Source organism: Drosophila guanche, unplaced genomic scaffold, assembly GCF_900245975.1.
Source record: "Drosophila guanche unplaced genomic scaffold, DGUA_6, whole genome shotgun sequence".
NCBI classification, from domain to species: Eukaryota; Metazoa; Arthropoda; class Insecta; order Diptera; family Drosophilidae; genus Drosophila; species Drosophila guanche.
This window is the reverse complement of record NW_022995753.1, coordinates 2,839,510-2,859,517: the sequence shown is the minus strand read 5'-3', so window position 1 is coordinate 2,859,517 and position 20,008 is coordinate 2,839,510. Positions and strand designations below refer to the sequence as shown.

The following is a 20,008-nucleotide window of genomic DNA, read 5'->3' as shown; positions in this document are numbered from 1 at the left end:
AAGCGACACTGCTAATCCACAAGCCAGAGTGAGATGCCAAAACAATGCGTGAATGCTCCCCCGCGCAGCAACAGCAGAACCACTCTTTCACCATTGTGCTATCTCTTTCTTTCGTTTTGGAAAAACACGTGTCGTGACGGATTCGTGTAATTAATTTTTGCATAAGTTTTATTTAATATATTGGAAACGTACAAGTACGACAAGTATTTACAATAGTTTTTTGTTTCATATTTTTTTCTGCTTTTGCCAAAAGAGTTTTCGGTTAGTGTCGCGACCGTGAAAGTGTGTGGGTGGTGTTTTTTTTTGGTTATTGGTGCTACCTCTCTCCATTTCTTCCATATCATTCAGTTTATTTAGTTTGATTTTATTTTTAAAATAATCCTAACTTCAATTTAATTTATTTTTATTTATATATTATTATGTTTTCTATTTTTAAATCTCGATTTCTTGTTTTTTGTTTGTTTTTCTTTTCTTTTGGTTTAACAAAATAAGCAGAAAAACATTGATTAGGAAATATGTATAATAATAATGGTGGTTGGTCCTTCGGTCCAAAAAAGTTTTCTGATTTGATTTTTTAATGTCGAAAATTGATTTCTAAGAACTGAACAGAACAGATCATAAAAAGTTCGAAAATATGGAATGGAAAACTGCAATAAATATATACAAACACTCCCTACATATTACTGGATTATTTCTTAATGAACACGTAAGTCTTGATCGAAATTACTGAAACGAAAGACTATTTCAAAATAGGAACAGAAAAAGGAATTCCATCACTTTAAACTTAATTAATAATTGTAAAGTAAAGCTGTGCTGTTCTCTTTGGAATCAATTTTCGTATCAATATCAAATTTCTGGGACCCCATCATCATTATTTTTGATCATTCTGTTATTTTTTCTCGCATTTATTTTGAAATTTGTTTTTTTTCTTAAAAAAAATTGTAATATATAAAAATAATAATTAACATAAAAACGTTCTGAACTGGTTTGGTGTTTTTTTGTATGCGTTGTGTGTGTATGTGTTGTGTTTTTCTTTTATTTATATTTTCTGGTTTTTTTTTGTTATTTGTTGCTGTTGCTTCGTACCTCCTCCTCCACTGGGGGATTTCTTAGGGTTCCTTGGGGGAGCTCTCTCTTCTCTCCACCCTTTATTTACTTATCGTTTTCTGTTCCGTGTCCGCCGTGTGATTGCTGACACTATGGGACTTTCGCTGGCTGACTCCACCACTGTTCGTTGATGACTTGCTCTTCGAACGAGACGATCCCCCATTGGCCTGGCGCACATTCTCGGAGCTATCTGTGAGATCCTCACTATCACTGGATCGTATATCACCGGACATCTGTAACATCCGAAAGAGAATTGAAGACATTGTAGTAATCTTCGTATTGCTTGATTTCGTTGCAACTTACCAGACCCTTCTGCAGAGAGTCGACAACTATCTTGAGAATCATATATGTCCAGATGACGTGCAGGACCAGCAGCATCAACAACAATGAATTGAAGATATAGTATGCTGGGAACATGGGCAGGATTTGTGGTGCTTCCACCGAAGAGCTACCATAAAGGAGAGGATAATGACAAGCGATTAGAAGGATGCCCATGAAGAGTTTATTCTCTCATCTTTACCTGTAGATAATGCGCGGAAAGAAGCCTAACCGCGTCACAATCCATACCACTGTGAAAATGGCAAAGATGGCATCGCATAGCTTTTGATAATTGGCATATTTTGTTAATTTTGCCGCCTCCAGAAAGATGTCGGCACAATCGTGGACGACCAGCACAAGGGAGCCAACGCGATGCAGATTGCACACCCAGGACAGGGACATCAGCAGCAGCGTAACCATATGATGGATAAACATCTGCCAAAAGTCCTTTCGCTTCACATCAAAGAACTGTGTTCCAGTCAGCGACCAATAGAAGGACATCGATATCATATAGTACCACCAGATGTCATTGCTAATCGACTAGAATGGATCAGGAGCATTAATAATACATTCTCAGAGAGATTTTTGCAATTGCAGAACCCACCTGATGGGGATAGCCGTACCAACAGCTCTTCACATTCCAGAACCAGGGCTTGTCCCACAGCACAATCACGCCAAATATAAAGGAATACAAATAGTAGATGCATCGCCAGGTATTCTCACAGAATTTCACCAATGTCGATGGTTTATCCTGAGCGCGACGCAGTCTCCACCACCTCTCGATCTGTCGCTCGCTCATGTCCGTCTGCTTGGACAATGGACCCAGCTTAAATGGAGAAGAGAAGAAACGGAATTGTAATTTCTTTTATAATTCGCATCATTATATTTAATATCTTACCCATTTGTTATCCAATCTTGTGGACTTTGCATAGGCATTCTCCAGTATAGGAACATTTGCTGCTTTCTTAGGCCTAGAACTTCGAATACCCATGGACTTGCCAACCGGCGATATCCAAAACCTGTAATAGAAATTTTTAATGAGAACCATTTTTATTTATCATTAAAAAAATTAAATATATATTAAAAATACTTAAAAAATAAAGACTGTAAGCCATTCCTAATCCCATCAATATTATCCGCATTCAATATTCGATCCTAATTAAAAAAATCCTTTGAAAGATCCCTGCTGTTTAGTTAAAAGCAGATTTCGCTATATTTTTTTTTAACCTTGAAATATTGAACGTTTTTAAAATTTGCACCCCCTACCAATGCGGAACCATTTTTGTTTATTTTTGTTGTTTTCCGATTCATTGGAATTCTGGAAAGACTCGAAATAAGTATGGCCGGTCCGTCGTCTTCACCTGTCGTCTGGCACGTGTAAAGCATTGGAAAAAAGGCACAACAGTGCAATGGGTTGGGATGGGGATGTACGACATGCATAAATAATTAGACGACAGAGCCCCCAGGGGCACCCTTCATTCTCCATCTAGAAATACTTATTTCGGGGTTTTTCGGAAGTTAATTTGCTAATGAAAACGAAACGTCCCGGCTCCAGCTCCTTTGGCACATCACTAGGTTCCCCCCTCTCTAGTGATGGCGATTGCGATTGGCATTTTAAACAGTAGTTTTCGATTCGTTTTCCATTTGTATGCAAAGCACAAGCCCCAGCCGAAAAGAGCAGCAGCAGCAGCAGGCAACAGTCAGAGTAGATGATGGGGACGAGGAGGAGCAGAAGGAATTCAAAGTTACGTTTTATTTTCGCTATGTGCTATTCTCATTCTTTCATTCCTCTGTTTATTGTCTTTGTTTTTACGAGTGTTCCAGCCGATCACTAGGGCCAGAGCCATATAAATTATAACAATTAATTTGAATTTATGCGATGCTGAAACGCACACAAAAGTCCGTCCACATCGAGAGAGTCGTTCGTCACTCACTTCATTCATTCAATAGACGACTTTTGAATGCTCTCTGTATTTGCATATATACATATGCACCAAAATTCTTGAGTACAAGTATGGAAAGAGAGATCAGTTGCATTGCTATGGGAACCAGTGAAAGAAAAAGCCCTTGAAAAACGAACAATTACTAATTCATAGAATCCAAACTGCGACAATGCTCAACAAAATTGGGTAAACTCTGCATGTAACACTCCCTGATAAAATCAATTCTAGATTTTATTCTGGTACGTTGATTAATAAATACAATTTGTGCACCACAAAATGTCACATAAATAAACGAGGGCCATGCCATGACCTTTGTAAAGCTTACGAGGAGCGAGAGTTCGTTACAATTAATGCAATAACAAGGATTTCTGGGTGGAGTGTCTGCTGCGTGTGGGAGCCCGCATATGGTGTCACTCACGATATTGATTAACTCTCTATCATTGACAAGCGTCTCCCTAATGCGGTGACAGGCCATGAATTGTTAATGGTCCCACTAGTTATAGGAAATAGCTTTGTAATTGGGAGAATCTGAGGGTATGTCAGTCTCCCGCTTTTGGCGGATGCCTGCCATGTGCGTGTTACTCGATTGGATATCAATTGAATTATTAAAATTTAAGCAACGGACATACCAGACAAACAACAATGCAAAAGGGCGAAGGGAAGGGGCTCACTCCCTGCCAAAAGGCAGCAATAGCAGCCAAAGCACTCTCTCAATTTGTTGTGCGTCAAGTGTCACATGTTCCCTGCTGCCACATGCCGCCGCCGCCATATATTCAAAATCAAAATTCAAGTTCAATTCTAAGTAAAATTGTATTAATAGCAAATATGTCCGTTTCGTGTGGAATTTATCATGAGCGCCAGAGCCGGCAATTGTGCGCTTTGCATGCCCTAAACAATCTGTTTCAGGGCAGGGATCCCTACACCAAATCGGAGCTGGACGAATACTGCTATAGCCTGACGCCCCGCTCCTGGCTGAATCCGCATCGATCGTGGTTCGGTTGGGGCAACTACGATGTGAATGTCATCATGTATGCCCTGCAGCAGCACCACTGTGAGACGGTGTGGTTCGACAAGCGTCGAGATCCCAAATGCCTCAATCTTGACCAGATTATGGGCTTCATTTTGAACGTGCGTAGCCCGCTGACCCAACTCTTGCCACCGCCCTTCAGAATGCGCCACTGGCTGGCCCTGCGCTGCATCAATGGCCGCTACTACAATCTCGACTCCAAGCTCCGGCAGCCCACGTGCCTCGGGAATGAGGCAAATTTTTTGAATTATCTACGCGAACAGCTGCGGCCGCACACCGATCAAGAGCTCTTCATTGTCATGACCAACGATCCGACGAAGCGAGACGAAGGCGATGATGCCACCACCAGCGCGGATTCGGAGCAGATGAGGGTCAACGCTAAGGATAATGACCAGCGCTGGCTAAAGCCACAATTCCGAAATGCCAAGGGAAATAATACCAATTAAAATTGACATTTTCTATCTCTGGAATTGGTTTTTTAATCTACTTGGGGGGTAATTTTCTGGCAGAACTTAAAGCGCATTCTAAAACAGTTTTATGTGGGATGAACCCAAAGATGTATAATCCGAAGTATTCCACATTTTTGCAAGACAACAAACCAGCAATTTTGATAAATCCCTATCCATTTAGCTAGCTATTTAGTTATCAAATCGGATAACCATTATAGCTCGAATAGAAAAGCCTCCTTTTGGACGACTGGCATTAAGTATACATAATAGGCGAGTATCTCCTGGCGTGCGGTTAATGATTGTGTTTTCGGTTTTTGCGCTTTTTGAAAATAATGATCGGTGGTTCAGTCGTTCGATTGGCACTTTGTGATAAGTAAAATTATTTGACTGTATTTTGGATTGTAATTTAATGTGCACTCCTTCCTCCCTCCACACCTAGGGGTCCAAAGTGGCAGAGATGTTTGTATTTTTGATCATCGAGTGCATTGACAGTGCGATTGGCGATCGTTGAATTTTATATTTTGTTATCAGTGGAGCCAACAACTAAATTTATATATACTTTTATACATATATATGATGAATAATGTCTGTGGAAGTACAGACTTGTGTGTGGTATGTGGACATGTCGTATTGTGTCGTATGTTGTGTTTTTTGGCGTATTATTCACTCGCGCTTGTCAACCGATAATACTACAAGCACGCAATCCCTGATTAGTGGGGGTCTAAATATATACATTTATATAGATATCTTGGGAGATTGGCAAATCGGTATACTAGGGCATGGCATGTTCAATGATGAATGAGTCACACATTCCACCCGTATTCCTTACTTTTGGAATTTAGCATAAGAAGTCGTAAGTCAGCGTTTAAGAGTGCAATTTTCGACTTTTTTGATCTTTATTAATCATTTGTTTGCTGCATTTATGGCTGGTTACTCCATTCCCACAAACTTTGGGCCTGCAAATGAAAGACAAGAGTTTCCATGGGCAATAGAAATTGTTTTCCGTGCGGTCTGGAATGCAAAGAATTACATATTGTATGCGTGGGTCAAGCTCGCTTATGCTTCTGCTTCCTCACGTTTTGGGTGTGGAGCAGTGGAAACGCTTTAATTCATTCCATCGTTATCGATTCTGAGTGCTTCTGCGCTTTCGATAAACTCGCACCGACAGCAACAGCAATAGCAACAGCAACATAGGTGATAATTGGGGGCCTTTAACAAATTGCACTTGGAATGGGGGCGCCTCCTCGTACCCTCCCCCCTAACAAGCTGTTTCTGTTTTCCTAATGGTTCTCTGTTTTCTCTACGACAGCCGCCAGTCGTCATGTATTTCAGGTGCGTAAAGCACGTGCTTTTCCTTCTTCCCTTTCATAGCTTTTCGTTCTTTTGAGTTCCAGTTCGCACTCGCATGCGACGACGAGTATTTCGTTGGGCAATCGCCGATAAGCCATAAAAAACTGACCGACTTTTGTGTGCCTGGTGTGCCTTTGAAAAGGCAAAGGTATGGAAAACCTCATGGAAACGAGTTATGGGTTATGGGGATTTAAGATTTGGCTGCTTAACACCTGGGCTGTTCTTCTTCTTATTTTCTTAGTTTTTTTTTTTGGTGAAAGCCATAATCTAGAGTTTCAAAATGATAAAGAGAAATCATTATTCCAGCAAAAAAAAGCTAAAAAATGTACACATGTACACATCATGGTTTGGTACTATTTCTCACATTTTGTCAGAGATTAGTGATTATTTTTCGTGGAGAGAGAAAAAGAGTGAGAGAGGGAGGGGGGGTCGGGGTTCTGACGTGTTTGATTCGTTGTGTGTGCATGTGAGCCATTAAAATAATTAACCTGAAATTTTATCGCACTATAAGAGCACATAGCACAGAGCACATAGCCCCGAGGGTCGACTCTCTAGTGATTACGTATCAAAAAACAAAAAAAAAAGACCTTAAACACAACACAGCGGAAGGGTAAAAACAGGGGCCAAATGTTCGACTGAACAAAAATCTCATAAGCAAACGGACACATACTTTACTTGCTGCATTACTGTTCCCAAAAACCAACGATCAAAATGTTTTCAAAAAAAAACTTTGGGTTTTAAGTGTCAAATAGAAATATTTAAATATTAATACAAGCAGTCGATACGATTTACAATTAATACGATTTGGTAGAGCTCTGTTCTGGACACAAATAATAATTCAGACTTCTCAAGAGTCGCACACGAAGGGCAGGGGGACATTACCCTCCGACTAGAGCGGGCGTATCGATTGACAGGTACTACTATTTCATTGTAGTTAAATTGTTATAAAATTGATATCCAATTTTTTGGCTATCATTTAAAAAGTGATTTATTTTTGCTTATCTTTTGAAATCCGAGAAGAATACACTGCTCATGTGTGTTCAGATGGTGTTTCATTTTGTTATTCTATTATTAATCGTTTTTTTTACTGCATGAATCAACAAAACGGCAAACCACTTGATCTATTTATTCACCACATGACGTTGACTTTGGTGAACAATTTTCCCATAAGGCAAACGAAGACAATAATAAAAATTCTTAAGAAGTAATGTAGTTTGCAAATACTCTTATACATATGAAAGGAAAATGTACAAGCCATTGATTAATATAGAGGAAACATATACATATAAGACAGAACAAACTTCTCAAACGTTTGGTGTGGATTTTCAGTGTGAAATATTATTGTTCAAATAATGAAGAAAATGGGAGTGGAATCGGCGTACCCACCACCGTACAGTGTACATTGCATTGGGGCGTGGAGTGGATCCAAAGGGAGTGACTTTAACCCTTAATATATGTAAGTACACAGCAGTAGTTACACGATACAATGTGTTCTGTGTGGTCGTCTTTTTCTAAAATATTTCAGGCATCAAATAATGTTTAAACATTCCAAAGTGTGAGCACCATTAAGGGAGGTCGGTCTCCCCCATAATATTTTGCTTTACATATTTGGGAAAAACTTCTAAGTTCCGCGACTCGGACATGACTCACTCTTTCAACACACACACACATAGTATGTACACAAAAAAAAACATAAAGCAACGATGATGAAACACCAAACACACACACACCCACCCAAATTCACTGGGGGAGGCGTCCCGTCCGTCCGGGCACAGTCATTCGCTAGTTCGTCGTAAAGCAATCTACAAACTAGGGCATTATCAACCTTTTTTGTTTTTGCTTTATACGTAAATCTTTGGACGCAATTCTTATCAGGTGGCGAATGCGCGAGTGCTACGATGGTGTGGTGCGACGTTACCGGTGCCGGTGCGCCCCAGGCTTCAAGGTGGTTGTCCGTTCCGTTTCGTTGATTAGAAGGCCGGACTGACTGCAGCCGTATCGAATCTTCCGTATCGACGCTCGACATTTGCCATTCAATAACAAAATGCCAAAAAAAAAACAAAATAACTAAAAAAATTCCAAATCCGATACGACCTTGAAGGCCAATATTCTCCAATTCTAGTTTTTGAGTAGAGATCGAACAGCACAGAAGAAGCGAATAAGAAACAAGAAAAAAGCAACGACAAGAAGTGGTCTGCCATGAAACAGATTTTGTGTTCGTTTCGTTAGTTTTTTTATGTTTCGACAAACGCCAAGCGACAAACACAAAAAAAACAGGAAAGGACAACTTTCTGGCAGCGCGTGCTAGTTAAAAACAACAAAATTCATGAATATTACTATTATTTTACATGCAAATTTAAAATGCAACTGCTGCACGCAATCTGCAACTGCAACAAACACAGAAACAACGATAGAACACAAACACGTACAGACGTACACTCGTACACTAATTGTTGGCGCGTTTACCCGTCGTAGTCGTACCATCTAAATGTCAGAGTCAGAGCCAGAGCCAGGCACACGGGTTAATTGGCCGGAAAAGTGGGATCTCTTGGCCCCCGTACTGTGGGACCATTTCCATTTCATCAGATCAGAAAGATAGTCAAACATTTTAATTAGTAGATTTCTAAGGTTCTACAAATTCGAAGCATCCCCAATTTATGGTAGAATTTAAGAGATCAGATATTATTTTTTGACTATTTGAACCATTTTACACCCCCAAGGAGAAGAGTTATGACTTCTTAATAGGGTTAAATCCCTTCACAAACTACGAACATGGTTTTTTACATGGCTCATAAATCTTTGGGCCCCTACTTATCGGCCTGAACACTTGGCCTCAGTCTGAGAGGGCAAACCTAATAAATTTAATGCTTGAACTTTGATTTGGCAAGCATTCGGTGAATATACCACGAATACATACATACCACCACACATACATAATTAAATTGCAATTTCTTGTTTATTTCTGATATTTGTATCTCTTTATCATAAAGAAAGCCATTTGCACCTATTGGCTGCATTCATCCCACTGTTCACGCAAACCCACTCACACAGCCACAATAAATTTATGCAAGTGTTGATTTTATAAACAAATATATTTGATGTTTGTTTTCTAGTAAACAATCTGTGAGGATCAAAAGAGGGGGCGGCATGCAACCCACAATACTGTGGGAAATTCTGTATTTTCATTGATGCGCCGCCAGTGCGGTGGCATTGCAATTGGAGCCGGCAGCAACGTTTGCGTTTGCAAAGGTAAAACATACGAATAGCAGAGGTGGCAGCAACAACACCAAAAACAACAACATGCGTGTACGGCATGCTTAACTCACACATCCATGGCAAAGAACGCATGCATACACATACATACATATGTACATAAAATGTTGGGCGTTTCCACGTGAGGTTATGTTTGGCCCAAAAAGCGGGAGAGAGGACACAGAAAGCGAACGAGAGAGAGTAAAGAGAAATATGAATAAAAATGGCATTTGCTTACTGTACATTGTGCAGCAACAGCAGCAGCATATATATGTGGGTGTGACTCTCAGTGACCACAAAGTGGCCCTCAATGGGAATTTACAGTAATATGGACCCGGGCACCGGGCACAGTGGGCATAAAATGGCAAATGAATGGAAACGGGATATACACTTACCGCTCCAGTGTATACCGCACAAGCATGACAACCGCTGCCAATGGAATGGGCCAGATAAGATCCTTATAATTGGCATGCACCACATCGGGCCGCGAGCCAGGCGCTATATCCGCCCATGTTACATTTGGCGGCAGCCAAATGTCCGTACTCCAGAATGCACTGCTAAACTTATTGATTATATCCATTCTCCCTATAGTTTTTCACTTCTTTTCCGTTTTTGCGGCTTCAATGGTGAATTCTTTTCTCCGTTTGCACTCGACTTCTGCTGCTGCTGATGATGATGTTGTTCACTCTGCGTTTGATGAATTTGTTGTTTGTCGTCATGAACGTTGTCAGATACATATATATATATATATATATATCCGCTATTCTCTGGATTGGTTGGTCATTTGGTGCAGAACAGATCAGGGAACTATGGTACAACAACAAGGCAGCACGCCGCGGAAACGAACCCGAGAGCTAGACGGTCACACACATTCACACTCTTCCTCAAACACTTTGGCAAAGAAAACAAGCCGCCGGAATGGGTTATTTTCTTTTGCGGTTTTCCTATGTGCCGTTTAACTGAAAAAAAACAGGAATCAGGCGCCGAACCAAATACGAATTTTCCGAGAGGAGCGAGCGACAGTGTGGCCGCGGGCTTATCGATAAGATATGCAGTCTGACCCTCAAACATGTACCTTGTAATTTTCAAAATATACCGTACATATACCGAGGAAAGTCATGTTTCTCAACTCTGTTATTCTATTTAACATTGCAAGTTAGTTAAGACTCTCAACACTCAACTTGTAGTTTTATGTGCTTTAATATGTCAGGCATACCATTATAGACCGCTGCAACTCATTTTTGCGTTTCCAGCATGAGTCCAAAAATACCCCAGACATATCATAAAATATATGTACCTTCTGATTTCTCCATTTAAAAGGTTAAACAGTACAATGCCACCAGCTTCCAGCTATCCATAGCATTGAACCTAATACTTTATACGGCAACTAAAAATTGTTCTGCAAAATTGGCCAAATCACTCAATATGCAATACTTTTAAAAAATTCAGATTATCGTTACAAAGGCTGCATTCATAGGCAGAAGGAACTAGTTCACCAAATGTGTACTGTACCGTTGGCAACATAAATTGTATGGGCCAGCAACATTGCGAGCAACATTTTGCTACCCTTGGGTGCAAAGATATCCTCGAATTGAGGAAGTTTTTTAAATCCAGGCTCCAAAATCATTTCAAAAACAAGTCATTTTGTGTTTGAGATTTATCTCTACCAAATTTTGTAGATTAAAGATACCGATAATGTATTTAGATCGATATAAAAAAAGAAAGCATATGAAACGCTTAAAAACATGTCAGTCTAAGATATAGACATTTTTAATGCTTAAGAGCATGTTGGAAAACAGAGTTGTAATTTTGATAAATGAAATTAGGGTACACAAATTAGCATATCATATCATACCACCGTTTGACAAGCAACAAGTTGTTAAATTACGCAATATTCCATTCCCACTTTAGTTTTTATTTTGATTCATATTTTTTAAACAATCCGATAAAAGAAGGTCATGATAAGTAGCCAATCTGGTTGAAAATTTTGTCATAAATCGGTGCTGAGTTGTAGTTTTAGTGCTGAGAGTGCAAACTAGCAAATAATATTATATATAACATTGAAATCGAGGAAACTGATTAAAGATTTACGGTATATTTCATGTGCCGGTTACACAGGTATATGTCGGTATGGCTTTGAGGGTCGTGATGGTATTTAATCGATAAACGTTCACACTGCACTTCTGCGTCTAGTAGTTTTTTTTTTTATGTGACAATTGTGACACTGAAAATAAGTTTTTGCTTTACTTAGTCATATTCGTTTTTAAGCAACTAGAAAACTAGTTTAATTTTTAAATTTGTTCAGAATGTCGGAATTTTTGGACTCTGAGGCCGAGGAATCAGAGGTAAGCAATGCATTCCGGCTAATTCGGCACATCATTTGTGACGTTTTGCACGCCTCGCGTTTTGTGTTGTAGCCGCCGCGCTTAAATGTATATAGGCTCATTTATATACATTTCAACTATATAAATGCATGCATGCGAGTGGGCACATATTAATAAATTGCTTTTCCATGTTTATTTTTACAGGAAGAAGAGGAACTGGATATAACTGAAAGGAAGAAGCTAAAAAAGCTGAAAGCCGTTGTATCTGACAGCAGTGAAGAGGAGGAAGGTGCGTCTCTCTATCCCTCTCTATCTCACTAGATACCCCAACACACACACACAGCCGCAAACCACCCGCCATATCTATCGAGTGGGGCCACCGTAAAAACAAAAACAAATTGTGATGCATGTAATGCAGCCGCACACACCCCCTCCATGCATCTTTGCATTTGCAGGAGAAGACAGCATTCAGCTTCCTAGTATAATATCCAATGGAATCATTCATCCACCTTCACTGAAAACAGTTTTATGTTTTCGGTGTTACTTTTCGTTGATTTGCATTTGTTTACAACATTGAGGTTAGGTTGTGTATGGCTTAATGACACTTTGCAGTGAGAGAGGGGAAATCTTTGGACGACTGTAACTTGAAGATGTTACCAACTCTACTGGCTTTACTTATACGTTTCTGCATATTCTAGTATTTATTGGGGCCTCCCCAAATCACAAGGAAGCCTCATATTGTTAGGAATAAACCCAGAGCTATATCCAGATGTTGTGTTGAGCTATTTTCAATCGTTTTATTCTGGTTTTATTTGATTAGATGACGAAGAACGGCTGCGAGAGGAGCTTAAAGATTTAATCGATGACAGACCCATTGAGGAGGAGGATGGCAGCGGCGATTCAGACACTGCCAGCGGCGGCGATGATGACGAAGGCGGTGGCAGTGGCAAGAAGCGAAAGAAACATCAGGATGATGATCTCGATGATCGCCTAGAGGATGATGATTACGATCTGATTGAAGAGAATCTAGGGGTCAAGGTTGAGAGACGTGTAAGTAGCCAATATTCTATATCTGAATAAGATCTATTTTAATATATAAATTCCATATTCCATATATAGAAACGCTTCAAGCGTCTGAGACGCATTCATGACAACGAAAGCGATGGCGAGGAGCAGCATGTGGACGAGGGTTTGGCCCGCGAACAGATTGCCGAACAGTTGTTTGATGAAAACGATGAGGTACGACACACAACCAATCCTCCACTCCACTGAGATCTTCTAAGCAAATACATCTATTCATTTTCTTGTAGAGCGTTGAGCATCGCAGCGAGCGCAGTCCTCGGCATGGCGAGGCAGATGCCTTTGATGAAGAGGAAACCGAGTCAGATGCCGATGATTTTATTGTGGATGACAATGGCCGTCCGATTGCCGAGAAAAAGAAGAAGAGGCGTCCCATATTTACAGATGCGTAAGTAATACACTTCCAAGAGAGGGTCTCTCCAAAAGGATTTTGATGGTAATTCTGTATTCTGTTTGTCCCACAACCAGATCACTGCAAGAGGGTCAGGATATTTTTGGTGTGGACTTTGATTATGATGATTTCTCCAAATACGAGGAGGATGAGTACGAGGATGACTCCGAGGGTGATGAGTACGACGAGGAAATGGCCGGCGGCGATGATCATCGTGTGAAAAAGAAGAAGGCCCTCAAAAAGAAGGTCGCCAAGAAGACGATCTTCGACATTTACGAACCGAGCGAACTGAAGCGCGGCCACTTCACAGATCTCGACAATAAGATACGCAAAACAGACATACCCGAGCGCATGCAGCTGCGACAGGTGCCCGTAACGTCCGTACTCGAGGGTTCGATGGAGCTGGACGACGAGGCCGAATGGATCTATCAGTATGCGTTCTGCAAGAATACCGTCTCCGAGCAGGAGAAGGCCGACAATCGTGAGAAGATGCGCAAGCCACCCTCTACCATAAAGAAGATCAAGCAGACCCTTGAGTTTATACGTAACCAACAGCTGGAGGTGCCATTCATTGCCTTCTATCGGAAGGAGTACGTGAAGCCCGAACTGAATATCGATGATCTGTGGAAAGTCTACTACTTTGATGAGCGCTGGTGCCAGCTGAATGAGCGCAAACGGAAGCTGAAAGTGCTCTTCGAGAAGATGCGACAGTTCCAGATGGACACGCTCTGTGCGGACACGGATAAGCCCCTGCCCGACGATGTACGGCTCATGCTGGACAGCGACTTTGAGCGGCTCAACGATGTCCAGTCCATGGAGGAGCTGAAGGACGTGCACATGTACTTTTTGCTCAACTATTCACACGAACTGCCCAAAATGCAGGCCGAACAGCGGCGTAAACTGCTGCAGGAGCGGCGTGAGAACCGCGCCAGGCGAAAGGCAGCCGCAGCTGAGAATGGCGATGATGTGGATGCTGTGCCCGTCGAAGTGGACGACGACGATGATCCGGAACTGATGCTGCAGGACGAACAGCTAAAGCAGGCGCCCAACAGCAGTCCCTATGCGGTGTTCCGCAAGGCTGGAATCTGTGGCTTTGCCAAACACTTTGGCCTCACGCCCGAACAGTTTGCGGAGAATCTGCGCGACAATTATCAGCGCAACGAGGTCACACAGGAGAGCTTGGGACCTCTGGAGCTGGCCAAGCAGTATCTTTCGCCGCGCTTCATGACCACCGATGAGGTGATGCATGCGGCCAAGTATGTGGTCGCCCGACAGCTAGCCCAAGAGCCACTGCTTCGCAAGACCATGCGCGAGGTGTACTTTGATCGAGCGCGTATCAACATCAGGCCCACAAAGCACGGCATGTCCCAGATTGATGAAAACTCTCCGGTGTATTCGATGAAATATGTGGCCAAGAAGCCGGTGGGCGATCTCTTTGGCGATCAGTTCATCAAGCTGATGATGGCCGAGGAGGAGAAGCTGTTGGAGATCACCTTCCTCGAGGAGTTTGAGGGAAATGCCAATGCCAATGGCCCACCCGGTGACTATGTGGAGGAGGCGAAGGCGCTCTACCATCTCGATCAGTTCTCCAAGCATGTCCTCGAATGGAATGCCCTGCGAGCAGAGTGCGTACAGTTGGCCCTACAAAAATGGGTGATCCCGGACCTCATCAAAGAGCTGAGAGCCACCCTGCACGAGGAGGCGCAACAGTTTGTGCTGCGCTCTTGCACCGCCAAGCTGTACAAATGGCTCAAGGTGGCCCCCTACAAGCCAGAGCTGCCGCAGGACTACAAATACGATGACTGGAGCACATTGAGGGGCATCCGAGTGCTCGGATTGGCCTACGATCCGCATCATGCGGTGGCCGCCTTCTGTGCGGTGACCACCGTCGAGGGGGATATCTCCGATTATCTGCGTCTACCGAACATCCTCAAGCGCAAGAACTCGCACAATGCCGAGGAGAAGGCCCTGAAGCTCGCGGATCTCCGCAAGCTGTCGGATTTCATCAAATTAAAGAAGCCCCACGTTGTGGTGATTGGTGCGGAGTCGAGGGAAGCCCAAATGATCCAGGCGGACATCAAGGAAATACTCAAAGACCTGGAGACAACCGAGCAGTTTCCGCCCATCGAGGTGGAGCTCATCGACAACGAACTGGCCAAAATCTATGCAAACTCGAAGAAGGGTGAGTCAGACTTTAAGGAGTATCCGCCACAGCTGAAGCAGGCCGTTTCGCTGGCCCGCAAAATGCAGGATCCGCTGGTGGAATACTCGCAGCTGTGCGATGCCGATGATGAGATTTTGTGCCTGCGCTACCATCCGCTGCAGGAGCGTGTGCCACGCGATATGCTGCTGGAGTATCTTAGCCTGGAGTTTATCAATCGCACGAGCGAGGTGGGCCTGGACATCAATCTGATGGTCCAGAATTCGCGCACCGTCAACCTGCTGCAGTACACGTGCGGTCTGGGGCCGCGCAAGGGCCAGGCGCTGCTGAAACTACTGAAGCAGAGCAACCAGCGCCTGGAGAATCGCACGCAGCTGGTCACTGTCTGCCATTTGGGGCCGAAGGTGTTCATCAACTGCAGCGGCTTCATCAAGATCGACACCAGTTCGCTGGGCGACAGCACGGAGGCGTATGTGGAGGTGTTGGATGGCTCGCGCGTCCATCCGGAGACATACGAGTGGGCCCGCAAAATGGCCATTGATGCGATGGAGTACGATGATGAGGAGACCAATCCGGCGGGTGCCCTCGAGGAGATACTCGAGTCGCCGGAGCGTCTCAAGGATCTCGATCTGGATGCATTTGCCGTTGAACTGGAGCGTCAGGGCTTCGGCAGCAAGAGCATCACACTGTATGATATCCGGAACGAGCTGAGTTGCCTGTACAAGGAATATCGTTCGCCCTACCAGAAGCCCAGCGCCGAGGAGCTCTTCGATCTCCTCACCAAGGAGACGCCCGACTCCTTTTACGTGGGCAAATGCGTGTTGGCCATGGTTACGGGCTTCACCTATCGCCGGCCCCAGGGCGAGCAGCTGGACAATGCCAATCCCGTGCGCATTGAGAACACGGGCAGCTGGCAGTGCCCCTTCTGCCACAAGGACGACTTTCCCGAGTTGTCGGAAGTGTGGAATCACTTCGATGCCAACTCCTGTCCCGGCCAGGCCTCGGGTGTGCGAGTACGGCTGGATAATCACCTCCCCGGCTTCATACACATCAAAAATCTGTCCGACAAGCCAGTGCGCAACCCCGAGGAGCGTGTCCGTGTTTCCCAGATGATCCATGTGCGGATAATCAAGATCGATGTTGATCGCTTCTCCGTCGACTGCTCCTCAAAGACGGCGGACCTGAAGGACGTGAATAACGAGTGGCGGCCGCGACGCGATGCCTTCTATGATTTTGTCACAGAGGAGCTGGACAATCGCAAGGTGACGGATGCCAAGGAAAAGGCTCTCAAGCGCAACACCTATGCGCGACGTGTGATTGCCCATCCGTGCTTTTTCAACAAGTCGTATGCAGAGGTCATTGCCATGCTGGCGGAGGCCGATCAGGGCGAGGTGGCGATGCGACCCAGCAGCAAATCGGCGGCCCACTTGACGGCCACATGGAAAGTGACCGATGACATTTACCAGCACATCGATGTCCGGGAGGAGGGCAAGGAGAACGACTACAGTCTAGGGCGCAGCCTCTATATCGGCACCGATGAGTATGAAGATCTCGATGAGATAATTGCCCGCTACATCAATCCCATGGCCGCTGCGGCCCGCGAGCTCATCCAGTATAAATACTACAAGAAGAATGCCACGCCAGAGAATGGCAATGAGCGTGAGTTTATGGAGCAGCTGCTGCGCGACGAAAAGGCCAAGGATCCCAAAAAGATTCACTATTTCTTTACCGCCTCGAAGAGCATACCGGGCAAGTTCCTGCTCTCGTATCTGCCCAAGACCAAGGTGCGCACCGAGTATGTGACGGTGATGCCCGAGGGCTATCGCTTTCGCGGTCAGGTCTTTGATTCCGTCAATAGTCTGTTGCGTTGGTTCAAGGAGCATTGGCTGGATCCCACCGCGTCGCCGGCAATCAACACACCCATGCATGGCATGCGACCGCCTTCGGCCACACACAACTCTGGCGGAGGAGGATCCTCTGCAGGGCCCTACAGCATATCGGGCAGCATTGCGGGCAGCGTGTCCGGGGGCACACCGCGCAGCGGCATGAGCAGTTCGGACATACGTGGCAGTGGCGGCGGCGGTGGCGGCTCCAGTGCCTACTCCATATCGCATTCCATTGGCGGCGGTGGCGGTTACGGCTCCTCTGCTGCAGCGGCCGCTGCACACTATGGCACCTCAGCGACGCCATCGTTTGGCGGGGCCGCGATCAACACCCCTTACACGCCCAGCAGCCAGACGCCGTTCATGACGCCGTACACGCCGCATGCCTCACAGACGCCACGCTACGGCCACAATGTACCCAGCCCAAGTTCACAGTCATCGAGCAGCCAGCAGATGCGCCATCATCATGGACACTATGGGAGTGGCAGTGGGAGTGGCGGCACCCCAAGGAACTATTATGATATGGGTGGTGCTGCTGCTGGCGGAGGCTACAGCAGTGGCCAGCCGCAACAGCAGCAGCAGCAACGTGCCAAAGAGAGCCTCGACTGGCAGCTGGCCAACGATTCCTGGGCACGCCGTAGGCCTCCACAACAGCAGCAACAGCCACCACAACAGCAGCAGCAGGCGCAGCAAACGGCGATGGGAATGGGCATGAATATGGGCTTGGGTATGAATATGGGTCTAGGAATAAACCTCGGGTACAGCGTCTCTGGGACGACGCCCACCAATGAGTACTCGACGGGCACCAGGAATGCTGGTGCTGCCGCTGGTATTGGCGGTGCTGGTGCTGGCTGGTGCTCCTCGTCCAAAGCAGCATCGGTGCGTAGCACGCCGCGCACAAATACCTCGCCGCACTCCATGAATCTGGGCGATTCAACGCCGCTCTACGATGAAAACTAATGAGATCCTGTGTGGCGGCTCCTAAATGCCAATGCTACAACAGCAAAAAACAACAACAACTACTACACTCTACAGTCAACACTCAAAAGGGCATGGGAAGGGGATTCGGACCAGCCTGTTGTCCCACTGTCCCACCATTAATTCCGCGAAACTCTTAAACTATTTGTAGAACATAAAAAAACAAAATGAAAAACCAAGGACAGATAATTCATCTCACCTGAAGAAGTGAAATTAACTAAAATTAATATAAAAATTCGCGATAGACTATCGTTTAAGCGCGATCTACTTATCGATCATTGATCGATATTCAACGAACATTTTGATCGCGACTGCAATTTGTCAACTGAAATGAAATTCTAAGATGATGTTTAAGACGATGGCCGGACAAAAATAAATTACAATTTTTTTCTGACCAGAAAATAAATACAAACCGAATATTAAGAATTATACATACACTTTGGATTAGATATTAAGGGTCTTGCAGCATCCCCAAAACCATAGGAGGCCACAGTTAACCTTTGGGAATTGATATTTAGAAAGATTTATTTATGTGTGTTTGACCAAAGAAAAGGCTACCCCAATCGAGTATTTGAAGAACGTTTTATGGTTACCATACTGATGGTAGGATACAGATACCCCCCGGCACGGACCATATATAGATGCTATGGGCATGGGCTATAAGGATAGGGATGGAGCAATAACTAAACAGGAAGATTGTCTGTCAATAAAAGCAGCCATATAGTAACTGTTCCTCTCAATTTATTTGTCTTTACGCCAAACGATGTTGCAATAAATATACATACATACATAAGATTAAGACAATTTCTTTGTATTTGTCTTTGATTTGTAAATACTGATTATGTCAGGTACAGAAAGAATCACTCTCTTTCTCTCTCGCAGTGTGGCTTGGCTTCTAAGAGTGGCAAATACAAAGTTAAGAATATTCCATTGGCTTGTTTTTACTCAATATAGTCTCTTTCTTCCAGCGTGGCTTAGTCGTAAGGTTGTTTGTTTATGTCCTGAATCAGTAAAAAAAATAGCTCCCATCCCAGAAACGCAATAAAATGATAGCAATTCAAATTCAATTCCCTTAGAAATATGGAATCATCTGCATCTGTTATGCCAATTTAGGTTTATTTTCAGACCCAAAATTGTATGGTTCCTTTTGCCTTAAGATATGTTCTCTTATGGAAACATATTTACAGAAACTCTTGTTTATTTGTAGTCCAAATATATGTCAAATGTATGTGTTGAATGCACAACCAGCTGATGCAGGTCATAATTAATATATTTTTCATTTAGGAAACAACCAAGAAGATGTTTATCGGTCACGGTGCTCACCCAAAGACAATTTCAACGCTCTTCCAGTGGGGCTTAGCCTCTCAAGCTCTTTACCTCCATATCCCACTTTTCCACTCGATTTGTTTTGAAACTCGATCACACACTCTAGGGCATTTCAGTTTTCTCACACTTTTGGCACAAGCTAGAACTCGTTTACATAGAAATTCCCAAAAGTTTTTTACTCTCAATAAAGCAACATGTACGAGTGCACCAGATGTGGCCACAAAAAGGGGGCTCTGAGCTCCATGGCTGATTACGACTTTCCTCGCTGGAAGACACATGGCTCTGAAGAGTGTCCCATTGAGGTACTTGGGCGGGAGGACATTTGCGGTGTCTGCCGTTGCCTCTGTTTCTTTGCCATCGTTGACGACTACGAGCTGGAACCACTGCATGGGCAGGTGTCCCCCGGTACTCTGGATGCG

The 20,008-nt window shown here is 44.1% G+C and overlaps 3 protein-coding genes across 3 annotated transcripts; 2 read left to right on the top strand and 1 right to left on the bottom strand.

The window, feature by feature from the left end:
- Positions 1-1,020: 1,020 nt before the first annotated feature.
- Positions 1,021-10,471, bottom strand: LOC117588793 (ceramide synthase 6). Its single transcript, XM_034280300.1, has 6 exons — positions 9,842-10,471; positions 2,324-2,444; positions 2,030-2,251; positions 1,628-1,965; positions 1,411-1,555; positions 1,021-1,340 (listed from the first exon to the last, which is right to left on the bottom strand). Exons 1-6 carry the CDS (start codon positions 10,024-10,026, stop codon positions 1,149-1,151), a joined length of 1,203 nt encoding a protein of 400 aa, XP_034136191.1. The 5' UTR covers positions 10,027-10,471; the 3' UTR covers positions 1,021-1,148.
- LOC117588661 (josephin-like protein) lies at positions 4,116-4,841 on the top strand. Its single transcript, XM_034280104.1, has one exon. It carries the CDS (start codon positions 4,122-4,124, stop codon positions 4,839-4,841), a length of 720 nt encoding a protein of 239 aa, XP_034135995.1. The 5' UTR covers positions 4,116-4,121.
- A 1,158-nt stretch (positions 10,472-11,629) lies between the features above and the next one.
- Positions 11,630-18,431, top strand: LOC117588792 (transcription elongation factor SPT6). Its single transcript, XM_034280299.1, has 6 exons — positions 11,630-11,791; positions 11,975-12,059; positions 12,591-12,820; positions 12,890-13,009; positions 13,081-13,238; positions 13,319-18,431. The coding sequence occupies exons 1-6, from the start codon at positions 11,753-11,755 to the stop codon at positions 18,243-18,245; spliced, it is 5,559 nt and encodes a 1,852-aa protein (XP_034136190.1). The 5' UTR covers positions 11,630-11,752; the 3' UTR covers positions 18,246-18,431.
- The last annotated feature ends 1,577 nt before the right edge of the window (positions 18,432-20,008 follow it).

Bases quoted from the DNA above. Each gene is read 5' to 3' on its own strand.
- LOC117588661 (XM_034280104.1), top strand. From the start codon at position 4,122: ATGCCGCCGCCGCCATATATTCAAAATCAAAATTCAAGTTCAATTCTA.
- LOC117588793 (XM_034280300.1), bottom strand. From the start codon at position 10,026: ATGGATATAATCAATAAGTTTAGCAGTGCATTCTGGAGTACGGACATT. The intron at 2,252-2,323 runs GTAAGATATTAA...TCTCCATTTAAG, and splicing joins CAAGATTGGATAACAAATGG to CTGGGTCCATTGTCCAAGCA. The intron at 1,341-1,410 runs GTAAGTTGCAAC...CGGATGTTACAG, and splicing joins ACTCTCTGCAGAAGGGTCTG to ATGTCCGGTGATATACGATC.
- LOC117588792 (XM_034280299.1), top strand. From the start codon at position 11,753: ATGTCGGAATTTTTGGACTCTGAGGCCGAGGAATCAGAG. The intron at 11,792-11,974 runs GTAAGCAATGCA...TTATTTTTACAG, and splicing joins CTGAGGCCGAGGAATCAGAG to GAAGAAGAGGAACTGGATAT. The intron at 12,821-12,889 runs GTAAGTAGCCAA...TTCCATATATAG, and splicing joins GGGTCAAGGTTGAGAGACGT to AAACGCTTCAAGCGTCTGAG.